This window comes from Stegodyphus dumicola, chromosome 4, assembly GCF_044657685.1.
Source record: "Stegodyphus dumicola isolate Sdum_Otavi_A_Nest chromosome 4, ASM4465768v1".
NCBI lineage: Eukaryota > Metazoa > Arthropoda > Arachnida > Araneae > Eresidae > Stegodyphus > Stegodyphus dumicola.
The window spans coordinates 110,376,118-110,391,142 of NC_140771.1; the positions used below are offsets into that span (position 1 = coordinate 110,376,118).

At 30.4% G+C, this 15,025-nt stretch overlaps 1 protein-coding gene across 1 annotated transcript; it reads right to left on the minus strand.

The window, feature by feature from the left end:
• Positions 1-1,062: 1,062 nt before the first annotated feature.
• eIF1 (eukaryotic translation initiation factor eIF1) lies at positions 1,063-12,638 on the minus strand. Its single transcript, XM_035359336.2, has 3 exons — positions 12,428-12,638; positions 6,926-7,083; positions 1,063-1,878 (listed from the first exon to the last, which is right to left on the minus strand). Exons 1-3 carry the CDS (start codon positions 12,459-12,461, stop codon positions 1,732-1,734), a joined length of 339 nt encoding a protein of 112 aa, XP_035215227.1. The 5' UTR covers positions 12,462-12,638; the 3' UTR covers positions 1,063-1,731.
• Between the last annotated feature and the right edge of the window lie 2,387 nt (positions 12,639-15,025).

The window sequence follows — 15,025 nt, forward strand, 5'->3', positions numbered from 1 at the left end:
GTATCTAAAATCCTAAAGAAAAATTATCCCTACCAGTTCTGTAATAGCAAAAAGTTAAAAATATTGTGACAAAAAAAGGGAAGCAAAGTGTAAAATTAATTTTATAGAGAAAACTGATGCATATTCTGAGACAATTACATGGGAAAAACTCTTACTTTGAAAAAAATTAATAGAAGACATTTTTAATTAATTATATAGCTAATTTTCCTTTTAGTACGAAATTTTTCATAAATTGTGCTTTATAGCATTACACCTTCTTTATTTTTCAGATTCAAAATGTTGTATAATAAGTTACCAAAATGAAATTTTACATTACGACAGCAAAAAATAAAAATGTTTTATTGTAATGTTATTTTTTAAATATAATTTCAATATGTTACCATTATTTTAATGAAATTTAATGGTACAATGTTTAAAAAAAATTGAAAAATTCCCAGACCTCAGAATTAAAAATTGTCTATAAAAACTTATTTTAAAATCGGCAAATTTAGAACCATTAAATAAAAGAATTCACATCACCAAAAGCAAAAAGTTGTTTAAAAGCTCTTCATTAAGAAAAATGAATTTTGAAATGCTTATGTTTTACTAGGAATAAATTATAACCCATTCAAAAGATAACCATATATGTCAGTGAATCGCCAAACATATTCCTCCAAAATGTTAATTCACACTCAAAATGGCAGTTATAAAAACAGGCAGAAATTTCAGATGATTAAAATTAAGGACCTTCTGCCGATCTTGGCCGAAATTCAGAATTTTTAAGGACCATACGAACAGTCTATAGTATAATTCTGTAGGACCTTTCCAAGCTTCAAGATTAGCGTCAAAGGTTAAAAAAATGCATTTTACTGTATGAAAATATAAGGCTTCAATTTTTATTTCAAACACACTTACATGTAAAATTAGAGTAATTCAAATGTTATTATTATATACATGTATAAAACGGGCAACATATTTAAGTCCTCATGTTCTTAACATGGCATAATGGAAAGCGAACATGTTGTAATAATTATAATCTTTAAATTCCAAAAGTTACAAAATATATAACAGAAAAATATCAAATAATTTCAAAGCATTGTTTTATTTAAAATCATGATATATTTTAAAGAAATATTCCAGAAATTCAACAACTGTTTAAAATCAATAAAGGTACATTCTCACAGAAATTTACACAGAAAGTGAAAACTAAGAATGAAAGGAAGCATTTTTTGATATGACCTAATGTTAAACATCATAATTAAATAATTCTCATATGTACATAAATATACCAGAAAGTTCAAAATTTTACAAAAGATTATTAAATATGAAGATAAACTGACAGCATAACACTGCTGAAATATCCCGCACTAAAAAATAAACATTCCTCTTCAAAATTGACATTTTCAATTATGGAACAAGTATTTTGCTAATAACCCTATTTTAATCTATGCTCAGTTATAAAATTTTGCAACAATGTGCAAATGATTCAAAAATTTAGAAAAACTAACATTTATTACACAAAATCAAACTTTATTAAAATTTGTCACATGGATAACTTACAGGTATTTACGCAACAAAATGCTTTTATATCTAAATGTCTAATTATTTTGTTCTATTGAGTTCATCTTTTTCTGCTTTTGTAACAATCCAAAAAGTATAAATTTAAAAAACAAGCAAAATGATTTTCAGATTTATTACAAATCGGCCTAATTTGGAATGTACTCCACATTGCAGGCATAGACTAAGGCGATTTTAGAAACCATGAACTTTAAGTTGTTCTGGCTTGGCAATGCCAACTTTTGTCAAAAACTGACATATGTTATTTCTTTGATCACCTTGAAGTTGAATCACTTCACCATACTCTGGATGTTCCACAACTGTACCGTTACATGCAAATTCCTAAGAAACAGAAAAAGAATAATTTAGGTACAAAGAGGGGAAGAAAAAAAACTCTTATAGCAAGAAAAATATTATAGGAACAAAACTTTATCATATATTAGACTAATGCTTTATTTCAGGACAAAGAGGGGAAAAAAAAAAACTCTTATAGCAAGAAAAATATTATAGGAACAAAACTTTATCATATATTAGACTGATGCTTTATTTCAGGACACTTTTTGGAAAAAAGGTGGTATATACACAAATGCATATCTAAATATAATCAGCATTCAAACCATATTCCAACCTTATAATTATAGTTAATGCTTTTGGTTTTGACATACAGATGACAAGTAAACACGTTTCACTTCCAATAGATTATACAAGGGTTACTGTACAGACTGCCTAACAAATGTGCATCACATACAGGCAAATGTCATTGCTAATAAGATGATGACTTGAATATGGTCTGGCTAGTTCCAAACTAGATACGAGGATCACCGAAATTTTCGAGATATACATAATACATAAAAGTTATACAACAGAAGTCCAGAAATCCGCAAAGCTTGGGACCAAAGGTTGTTCGGATTTTGCGGATTTCAGGACAGAGATAATATTCAAATATTCAGACTAAAAGTGCAAAATAAATAAGGCGCATTAGATACATTTAATTAAATTATTGCTATAACTTATTATATGCATTAAATTATTATTACATATATAAATTTATTATGTTATTCATTGTATTATGTATATACAGCATTGATGTTTGCCAATTTCGTCTCATGCAGAGATTTCCAGTTTCGGATTCCGGTGTTAGAATCACTGTTGCTGTACAATTTCAACAGCTTTTCTATATTTTTCCGCATATCATACACAATCGTATCGCAATTCCATGCGATTCTCCTATAAACCGAGGAGTAGCACCTGTCTCCATCTTTTGCAGAATTTGCACTTTTTGCATTACCGTCAATGCAACGTGTTCACGTTTTTCAACGTTGCAAGCAGTAAAATCACGAGTGCATTTCTTATCTGTAAATGTATTAAAAAGAGCTGAAATTTAAAATGTTCTTAATTTATCCACAAAATATAATGATAAAAAAAGGTAGCACTAAATAATCTCATGAAATAACAAAACTCAGAAAATAGAACAATGTGAATCGTGAACTTGAAAGAAGAGTTGAGTGAATCGTCTGTTTTTTTACCTCGATGCAGATTAGAGGGGAAAAACATATCATGATGTCAATAATTTGGTATTTCCATTATGACTCATTATTATTTGGTAATTATGACGTCATTATTCGGTAAGTATTTTTTCTTCGATATTTCATACTCAATGTTGCGGTTTCCAGAACCTATAAACTGAATGTTTAGATTTTGAGACGTAATGCGGATTTCAGGTATGTTCAAATTAGTCTCCTCAGCATCAATGCACTTTTGTAGGTGAATTTTTCAAAGATCAAATGCTTCAAGCCATTCATTTCCTCTAATTGATGAAAAAAATGCATTTATATTCCTTATCAATCTCACTGACGACCACCAAGTTCTTATTTTTAGATTAAAAAATAACAAAGTCACACAACTAGATTGGGTGAATACGATGGATGTTCTATCGCTTCGATTTTTTTTTGTTCAAGAACATCAACTGTCAATCTTGCCGAATGAGAAGATGCACTGCTACGGTGGAACATGAAGGACACTTAGTGGTATACAGCTGTGACTTGACTTCCCTCCTTCTAGCTTGATGACGTTGACCAGTCCTGTACTTCTGATGAAAATAGCATACATTACTGTTTTTCTTTTTTCTTTTTCTTTTTTGTCTTTTTCACCCTTGTGGGCATGGGATCGTATTTCATCACCAGTTACAATGCGCCAGTACCAAGCGCCTACCATCTACAGTTTAAAATTTTTTTTTTTTTTTAAAACACTGATTCTGACACGTTCCTCTTTTTGGTGCCGAGTTAAATTAGGGAAGGGGGATTCAACGGCAAATGAATTTTTTCATATGTATAAATAAATGTATTTATGGCGACGAAACTAATGTTTTCTTCAGCATTATTTGGTAGATGCAGCGATTATCAATGATTAACATTTTCCATAAGGCACACATATCTTGGATTACTGCTGACAACTGCTTTCCTGTGTGTTATTCATCCTGAAGAGAGTTGCAACCTATGTAAAATTCTATAAACCATCTGAATAAAAAAGCACGAGATGGCTCTTAATTTACAAATGCTAATTGTAGATATTGAAAGCATTCTTCTTGATTTAACCTCACTTTAAAACCACAAAAAAACATAGCAGTATAATGTCTCGCATCAGCTCCATTTTCCCTTTGGCCTAAAATGTATGCTACGCTATTTTCACATCAAATGACTAGTTTATGATCCAGTTACTAATCGCACTTTGATGTGGAGAATTCTAATTTTCTGATTCACATCAAACAACTTGGCAACTACCCAAGAAGACAATGATATAGCAATTTTGTAATTCCTGTAGTATAGAGAAAGATCCAGAAATTACACTTTCATGAGGACAATTAAAATTGTTATGATCCCTTATGTTTTTTTTCTTTCTTTTTTCTCCCCCCTTTTTTTTGCTGTTATTCATTCATTACCATTAGCATTTTCAAAAATGCAAATTCCTTCTGGCACACATTATTACAATAGATGAAAAATAACACCTGTCATAAATTTGTTTGAAGTCTATAACTGTGAATCCCTTGCATAAAAAGATGTTTAAAAATACATACAATCCCTTGCACAATTATAAAATTAAAAATTACATCTATTTGGACAATCCATAATTCAACAAATGGAAAATCACAATAATATAGATGACTAAAATAGTCACAATCACACTACACAGTATGTTCTGGATACAATGTAAACACTAGTCACAATCACACTACACAGTATGTTCTGGATACAATCTATTACTAGCAACATTTTGATACAATATTATCCTTCTGTACCATAATACAAGTCTTGTATTTAAAAAAAAAAATAAATAAAAAAAATAAAAATAAAAATAAAAAGCAACAAATACAGTACAAAGTCCGAAATGTGGAATGATCTAAAATCCAGACCTCAAAGCCACAAACATTTTTTTAATTAATGTTGTACGCATGCACATTTGATTTTTCCTTTCATAATAAAACATGTGGAGATTTTCATTTAAAAATTCTGATTCTTAATTTTAATTAGGCACTAAATAAAATACCTCGTTACGAAAAACAATCATGTAAGCATAAATTTGCGAGATTAATAATTTGGCTTTCTATCTGAGTATCTACTTGGCATACATCTCAAATCGAAACATTCACCTATTTATATCCCTGATGGCGACTTGGCGAGTCCCAGCAAACCAATTTTTCAGCTAACGTCAAGTCCCGTCGTGGCATTTTGGCAGGGAAGACAACACAAGCCTACAGTCACTGACTAGTCTTAAGAAACCTTGGTATTTCGGGGTCAAGATGTTGAGGTCAAGAAGGAGAAATAAAATGCTCACCATTTAAAGCTTTCGCACTAAAAATCATTGCAAAAGGGTGGGGAAATGATAGCTTTCTCGTGTAAACTTTAATCATGGTTGACAGACGGGAATTCCTTTCAGGTGGAGCCGGAGAATCTATTATTCATTTCCTCGAAAATCGGTGAAGCAGCAAGACCAATAACCTCGCTGGCTGGTGGCTCTGTTTTAAGAAAGGTCAAAGAAAATGGTATGCGTGTTCACCTCCCACTGGTTTTGCTCTTGCCATGCACTTTAAGGAATTCCAGACCTGATAAAGCTTTCTCCTGGGAAGTGCAGCTACAGATCCTCCCATACGTCACAGACCACCTGTACATCCGCTGTACGCGGCCGGCTAGTGGCTTCCGTTTACTCGCTCTCACTTTTTTTTTTTTTTTTTCCCGATTAAACGGAATTTTGGTCCAAATAAGCGAATAATATTAGGCTTACATACATAGGATTTGTTTCAGTTCTTTTACGATTCGGTGTGATTATCCGATGGCCCAATTAACCGTATTTGATTGCACATGATTTTTACTGTAATGATTCATAAGAAGGATATACGGAAACATTCAGAATTTATTTTCACAGAAAACATTTGTTAATCTTGGATAGATGACAGAAAAAAGATCACAAGAAAAATAATTGAGAATCTTCATATATTTTTACTCCTTAAAAAAGTTGCTACAAAACATAGCAAATTCAATCTAGCAGTGATAATTTTTCTGTTATTCCATTCTATAATTTCATATTAAAATTCGAATGTACTTAATATAATATACTATTTCTGCCCCACTGTAACTACTTTTAGCTTTTTTAAATGCATAAATAAATTTTATTTCATTTTTTTTAATTAACACAGAATGCAAGACTGTAAAACTAGACTCGAACCACAGCTGGCAAGTTTCTCTGACCCAAAGAAATCGAAGATACCTGGTTGGGAGGGAGGCATATAATTATTTTATTCAGAGTATCTCAACTGCATCGCATTCTCCTCATTCTCATGCAATCCATGAAGGTTATTCTCTGCTCAGAACTCTTATAGCTTTGACAGAAATAGTTTAACCCTGCTTTGCCATCCAAACTAAAAGTAAATCTAGGGAAGTGCCTCAGCATTCAGTTTCAGCTGATTTACTTTTGTACTCTTGTCTGACCGAGAAAAAAATTTTAGTGCAGTTCTTTTCAATAAATTTTACATTTTCCCCACAGATGTGAAGATTTAACATTAAACAAATGAAACCAAGGTACACCTGTTACATTTTCAAGACAATGATTACTACTTAAATAAACAAATTATTAAAGAAAAGCTTGGCACTAAATACTTCTATACAACACAAGCAGAAAGCATAAAACTGACAAGCTGAAACTCATTTCTCTGAAATCTGAGCGAAGAAAATTGATAAATTATGATTACATGAAGTGCCAAAAAACAGGAATATATTCATATAATCTTTTTGAAGAAACTCCAATAACTATTCAAGGAGACAGGAAAAGCTAATTAATTCTTCCCACAAATTAATTCTAATACTTAGAACTATTCAAATGGAATTAACTTGCCTACCTTTTTACATGCTTTTACAATCTTCTTTTTATCGTAATCATCTGAAATTCCTTGAACTGTTGTAAGTGTTTTGCGACCGTTGCGCTGCTGGATTCTAACGTGGATTAATTTATCCTGACCACCTTGCTCATCAGCCCGAATGGCATCAGCAAACGGATCTGTTACATATAAAGAATAAAAAAAAGTTACTATGCACATTCACTTACTTTTAAAATAATTCAAAATTATTTTAAAAGTATTAACAGACTTTTATTAATACAACATGTATGAATATTCAAAGACTGCTATTTATAGTTCATAGCCAGCTCTAATTGGAAAGATGCTCATTTGTTGAAATGGTATTTCTCTATTTTAAATACAGTGAAAAATCGTATTTTTCCGGTCAGAGAGTTTTGTCCTTTTCTATTAAAACGAAACTGATGGGACTGACATATTTTTTCATGCTAAAGGATATTGGGGGAAAAAAATAAAACATATATTCAACAAAATTTAGTCTATAAGAGTACGAACAAATATGTATATATGCATGCACTTAATAAAAATCAATGAAACAAAAACATCTACAAGAACTTAATAAAAATACAATATTTTCAAGTTTTTTTGAAAAACAAAACATTTATTGAGTTTTGGGAAAATAATCTGATATTTTTCTTAGCATTGTCTTTTTTGGCATCAAATTGTTCAATGTTGTCCATTTTGTTATTCATTTCACCATCTAAATAACTGTGCACACTTTTCATGATGTTCCTTATTTCGGATGATGTGGGAACAGGAGCTGCATTATTCATTTCATTTTCGTCGTCAGAATCTGCATCAATGATCTTTTTTTTAGCTTTGAACAAACTCCAGGATGTCTTTGTCTGCTATAATTAGGGCTGTAGACACATTATCATCAACTACTGCAACAAATTCTTTCGATAATACAGTAGGACAGTCCAATAATACAGAAACTTTCTCAAACACTTCATTAAGTGTCTGCTCAGTTTTAATACCCTCCTTCTCCATTTCTTTTGACACCAAAGAATCTGATACTTTTGAGAATCGTGCATGACGAAAACAATTTTCATTTGTCCCTGCAGTCACTGAAGTCCATGCAGAATGCAACATATGAAGAGATAAGATACATGTGAAAGTAGCTTAGGTAAACAAAATTGGCTCGTGTAGCAGGTTATTTCTGAGGATAATTCAAAGCCAAGTTAGCCTCCTTTCTACAAAACGTGAAAACATCTTTCATTTCACATCCGTCTTAACCCATTAACCGCCAAAACTACAAGGAATGATTCTTTTCTCGTGAAAATAACAAATATTGAATTAAACATTTATAACATAAATTTACATTGAAAATAAAAAAAAAAAAAAAAAGAGCTCTTACCTGTGGAAAAAGGAGAGTGTTGTGTTCGTGTAATGTCGGCGGAATAAGACTATGGATGTTTAGTGAATAGGAGAATATTTTCAAAGAAAAGCATCATTCATTATAGAAAATTACGTTTGAACAACCAACGAGATGAAATTATGCTTCATTGATAAGTCGGTAGCGAAATAGCGATGCAGGCATCCATTCAGTTATGTTTAGCAATTTTTATATAAATTATAATAATCATCTGAAATAGTTATTTACTCTTATGCTTCCATTCAGTCATGTTTAGCCTTTTTCATATAAATTATAATAATAAAAAAGTATTATATGAAATTGACCTTTCATCTAAATTAAAACATCAATCTTAAATAGTTATTTACTATTATACTTCCTTTCTTGCTGCAATTATTTTTGGCAGCATTGGCATCAACAATAGTTTGGCGATTTTTTACGGCCCTCGAAACCGAATAGTACCAAATTTACTTCTTACGTGACATCATTCCATTCTTCTTCATCACTAGCTTCTACAATTATTTTCTGGGGGAACAGCAATATCAGTTTCATTCTGATCATTATTAACTGTTTCTTCATCAAAAAATCTTTGAAGGGCTTCTTCTAATGCAAGATACCTCATCCTAGGCATTTTTAAAAGCAGCCAAAACATGAAACAGAACATACAAAGAATGAGTAAAATAATAATCTTCATTATATTCCCTAGACAAAATCATCTTGTAGTTACAGTTATATACACATTTATTTTGGCTGTTGCGTCTACGCATCACTAGCGGCTAATGGTTAAGTCTCCACAGCGAGGGCAGTGTTTTCCATATTTTGTTCATTTCCATAGAGAGGATATCTTTTCGTGTTAAGAGAAACAAAATGCATGAAAAGGTGCTACTTTGGTAGACGGTTGCACAGACTTTGGAAATTTTTTTTTGGCGGGTAATACGACTTATGGTAAACCCATTGCTGGATAAGTTATTTATGGTAACCGATACTTTGTTGTCATTTTATTTTTAAAATAATGTGTTTTATTATGCACAAATTCCATGCTTTAAATATTATTTATGACTTCTAAATATTAAAAATAAGTTAAATTTTGAATTTTTATTTGAAATTAAAATTTTGTTTATAATATTTTATACAATTTTATGTTGTGGATGATGTAATCAATAACATCACCTTACTTAAAAAATAATTGGTTTTATTAATATCTATAAATTTAATCTGTTTTAAGCATTATTTATGGCTGTTAAATATTAAAATACAATTTAATTTTGCATTTGTTTTAAAAATGATTTTATTATGAATGATTATCTAAATAATTTTAATTCTATGCGTGATGTAATCAGCTCCCTGATTGGTTACTGAATATTTATGCATTACTGTGCCATTTTAAAATTTTATTATTCATCTCTTCGAATTCCTCAGATTTCAAATGGAATGGATATGTCTGTTTCGAAGACGAATGTTGTTATTGGTAATTACCGGATAAACGAAAAAAATTTGTCTTAATTCCAGTTAACACAGAAAACAATGTATTTCTTACACCAGCAGTGGTTTAATTTTGATGACCATGGTGCATCAAACTATTCTGTCATCTTAGATAATCAATAACATTTTTATTTCAATTTAATCATCTATTTATGTCACACCTGCCATCCTCTGAAAGGCTATTGTTAGAAAAGCATTAACAATATATTGTTAAAATTTTACGCCATAAAAATTGATTTATTCTCATAATTTTACATGACAATAACCAATAATAAAAACAAAAATATTACTTATTTGAAATGCACATGGACATTTTTGCGGCCTATGGAAACAAATTATTTTAGAGGTCGGAAACCTCATGGTTCTTAGAGCCGTTAATAATTAAGAACACAACGCGAACAGCTGTGTTACAAATTAGCATTCACCCCTCTCGCTGTATTTTCTTCCTTTCATCCCGAACCGAGAACCGGCATCTATCTACGAAAATATTTCTATCTGTTCGTTGTTAAAAAATTCAGAAAAAATAATAAATAAGAGAAGAATAACATAAATCTGCAAATGCGAACAATGACAGTGATAATTCAACAAAATGAACGCAAGAGGAATGGTTGCAAACTTCGAACAAGGGAATAGGATAAATCCGCTGGGTTACCAGGTTTGAACTATTATCGCCAAAGTTGGCGATGTTTACATTTACCAGGTTCTCTGCGGAATTGCTTCCCAAGAAGTATTTAAAAATGAAATTTATCAGTACGCTTCTCAAAATAACGTAAAAATTAACATTTTGCACAAAAGAATAAAATTTTGGCCCATGTTCATAACACTCTGTATATTAATATTTTTTTGCTTTGAAAAGTTATGAAATGTTTTTATTACATCTACCAACGAATGAGGTAAGGAGAAACTTTTCTATGAACTAAGCTCGTTATTCCACCACTGAAAGTTGAAATATGTTATATGTTTTGCTAGAACCAATGTCCTAGGCAGCTATTTGGGATATTTTAAACTTGAGATGAAAATGCTCTGCTTGAAGCTTTGTCTCTCCTAGGTTTTTCCCAAGGAAATGTTTTTTGCACAATCAATCAGATATACCAAAAGTTCCAGGATATTTTTTCTGCATGAAATACTTCACATGAAACTGCCAGAATCACAAATTACCCTATTTATTACATTAATATTACATTACAATAACTCATTTAGTGGATAATTTATTTATCAAAGATATAATACTTTTCCAATATGTTTACATTCAAAGCTTAACAGATGTCTTATTATAAGGTCCAAAAATTACACTTTAGTGGGAAAAACGAAAGAAAAAATACCTACAGTATGGAAATTTAAGATATTTCACAGAGAAAAATTTATCAGAATCAGAAAAATAAAAAACATTAATGAGAACAATATGGACACTCCAAATTTAGAGAACCCATAATTTACGTGTCACATCTCCAAATTATGCAAATTAACAAAAATATGTTACTTAATTTTGTATGACTTAAAAAAAAACTGATTTTAAAAGAGTATGTATGATTTCTTAATTTTAAAAAGAGAGCTAGATATATGTGTAGGTGTAATTATAATATAAATCCTGAAATGAACTATAGTAAAAGGTAGCTGGTACTGTATCTTGTACAGTTTTCCCTTATTATCAATAATTCAAAAATATATTATACCGACAAGTTTTAAATGCCAGTTCTAAATTTTTATACTGAACCTGTGGTGGAATGTTGTTTGTTACATTTCCTTTAATTTAAAACGTAATTCTTAACTTAAAGACAGACTGTTGAGACAGTAAGATACTCTAAGACTAAGATACAACAGGCAGGTATGCAATTTTTAAACCCCCATCATAAATCATAAATTGATATTTTCTAGACTGCAGAACACAAATCGAAGCCTTTTTATCACATTCGTACGACTGAACTTTCACTAGAAAATATAAATATGAATTCTTTCAAAAAATAAAAGAATTCATCAGTTTCAATTTGAAGTTTCGAATACTATTCATACCTTACAAAAATCTATCAGCAATCGAATCTATAAATTAAATCACAATGCTTTCTGTGAAAATTTTAATCGCAATATAGCACATGATAAATGAATATGGTGAAAAACACGAAAGTCCCATGCTATCAAGCACATTCTAATACGTAAAATTTAAATAAACTGACTAGAAATTATAAAACACAATTCCCAAATGAAATTTTAAACTAAAAGCTATTTAAGAACTTAAATGAAATATCAAAAACAGTTTTTTCATTTAATGTGAATCAGAAGCTTTGGTCACAGAGATTACGTATTACACATTAAAGGTACATTTGCAAAATGTTTTAAATTTGCAAATCTATTTTTACAATTTCTTACATTAAATGCTTCAAAATTTTGAAAAATCTAAGATGGCAGATTTCCATTTCAGCTCTAAAAGTCATGAGGAAGAAGGGTTACAGTATTGCGCAGTTAACTTGCGAGGACAGGGCCATGACCTACATTGAACTCTCTAACGACTTGAGCAAGTTAGTCAAGACTTAATTTTCATTGTTCAATATAGCTTCAATTACAACATTTTACAATTAAAAAAAAAATAACATGTAAAAATCGAGCATATAAGTAACAGAAAATTATATGATATTCAAGGGCATTTTTACACTTACCAAAAGTGTTTAAATTCTGGATACCGGTAGACATAGATTTTCTGATGTCCTGCACAAACTTGAAGATTTTATCGGCTTTTGAAAAGACCAGTTCTTTTATTTTTCTCCAAAAAACAGAAAAATGAGATGACTACACAAAACGGTAACGTTAAACACAGGCTTAGGAGCAAAAACGAAGTGGAAAACGGTTGCCTTGTGTAATAGAAAGAACAATGCTACTGCGCACTTCTACAGCGCAAAAATGGAGGGTACGGTTAAAGTGTTTACTCAACTGCTAAAACTTTTTTTAGGGGCGAATGAGATACATTCCGCAAGAGAAGAAGAGGAAAAAAGTGGTCCCGTGATCTAGTGACAACAATCTCCGCACGTGCGCTGTTTACGGTGAAGTCTATAGCAGATGTACCACTAAAATTAATTGATTTTTCTAATTTAGAAATTTACAGCTATTGTGAAAAATTAAAAAGTACTCTTGGAAGTGATTTCTCTTTTCTTGATGTCAATAAAAAGGGCCTTCTCTTGTTCAAGGAAAAGCATGTGAATAATATTTGTTTTCAAGTAATGTCAGATAGTAGGGTATTTATAGTAAGCTGCGTTAAGGCAGAAATAAAGAAAACAGTTAATTATAAAACGTCTGTGCAAATTTCTGCAGAAAATGAGGTAAGATTCATAAATTTTCTTTTATGCATAATACCTACCAATATTCATGTTTTACTTTCCTAGGAATATTAAGTGTATATCAATAGTTGAAAAATATTCCCGAGACCTTGAATAATGTTTTCCAAACTTTAAAATGCAAACATAATCATGTAAATATTTGTTAATAGTTTATGCATAGTTGTTCTAAATTATTGAAATAGTTGAATTCACGCAAGATCTGCTTATTTGCAAAAACATAAACACCAAGCTAATTTTCTCTTATTAATTGAGTGCCATAGAGAACGTATTATACCATTGAATTTTTATTAATTTCGTTACGTTGTGTTTTAATAATGTGGCTGTTAGAATCTAGTTTTAATCAATACGCATAAATGTAGTATTTTTTTATCGCTTTCTACTATAAAATAAAGAAATATCTATGATAAAAAAATTATTAATTTCACAGCTAGAATTACAGCGAACTCAGTTGTGCAAATCAATACAATCTTCTTTTTGACATTTTTACTGTAATATAAAAAATAAATGTTAATATGAAGTTCATGCTATCTATAGATTTAGAATCGGTTATGAACAATTAAATTTCAAGGGGTACAAAATTATGTATTAATTTTGAACTGTGTATCATATTAGTATCACTACCGTCACATAATTTTAGGGCAACTGTATTTATAATGTTCCAGACATTTTAGTCTAACATTTTTGAAAACCATCTTGTGCTTGTCAGGCTGATAAAATTGTGACTTAAAATTATAATAGTAATTACATTATTATTGTAGAACAACATACATGAGCATTATTTTATGTATTTCCTCTTGCAGTATACAGAATTATTATTGCAAATGATTCATAAGATTTCAAAAAAGTACTGAAAATAATTTTAAAAACTATAATTATTAAAAAACTATTAAGTTAATTAATACTATTTGAAATCAAGTAGAAATATTTCATATTTTACTGATAAAACTATAAATGTTCAATATGTGTTGTTCTGGTTTTATGATGTACATAGAAATGAGTATCCCAATCTTCCCAACATGTATTGTAACTTTTTCGACACTTTCTTTAGAAATGCTTGGCCATCTAAAGTTGTTGCCTTTACATAGGCAAGTATTATTCTTAAATTGTCTATACCATCTCATATTCTGGTGGCTTTTTGGAATATACAGTTGCATTGTGGTGCTTTGAAATAATTTTGCATAGTAACAAAAATATAAATGTTGCATATTTCCAAAACACAAAATACTTCAACATTTTCATAAATGGTCACTTATTGGCTGCATGAGATGAACACAAGAATGCCTCTATATGTAAACTTAAATATTTAACATATTTAAGTTTACATATATGAATGTGTGTGTGATTCATAACTTAAAAATTATTGGACTTTGAAACCCACTGAATAAATTGTAACAACTTTGCATAGTTGGTCCCAGAATTTCATTAATGTTCATATTTTTTATTATAGATTCAGACTGCTATTTGTGAGTGCCCTGGTGGATCTAATCCTGCAAGTTGCAAGCATGTTTTTGCATTGCTTTATGCATTAGTTGATTATAGTCAAAAAAAAATTATATGAAGCCCCAACTGAACAGCTACAAAAATGGCATCAACCAAGGCCAAAACTCTTATCACCAAAAAAGAGTTCAGATATATTTAAGCCACATGCTTCCAATTATTCAACCACGAATTCTGTTAACTTTTCAGCACTTTTTGGAGAAAACTGTAATTTCCCAATATTCTCTGTACTGGAATGTACAGACCATTTATTTCAAGTCGGAACAATTCCCCTACCTGCATTGGTATGTACCAGGATAAATATTGAAATGCCCGATTTCTTAAATATAGAAGAGGTGCTTTACTTTCATCAAAACATAAAATGTAGCCTAGAAGAAGCATGGGAGATAGAGCTTAAAACTACAGAACAGAGTGAGAGCAATTTGT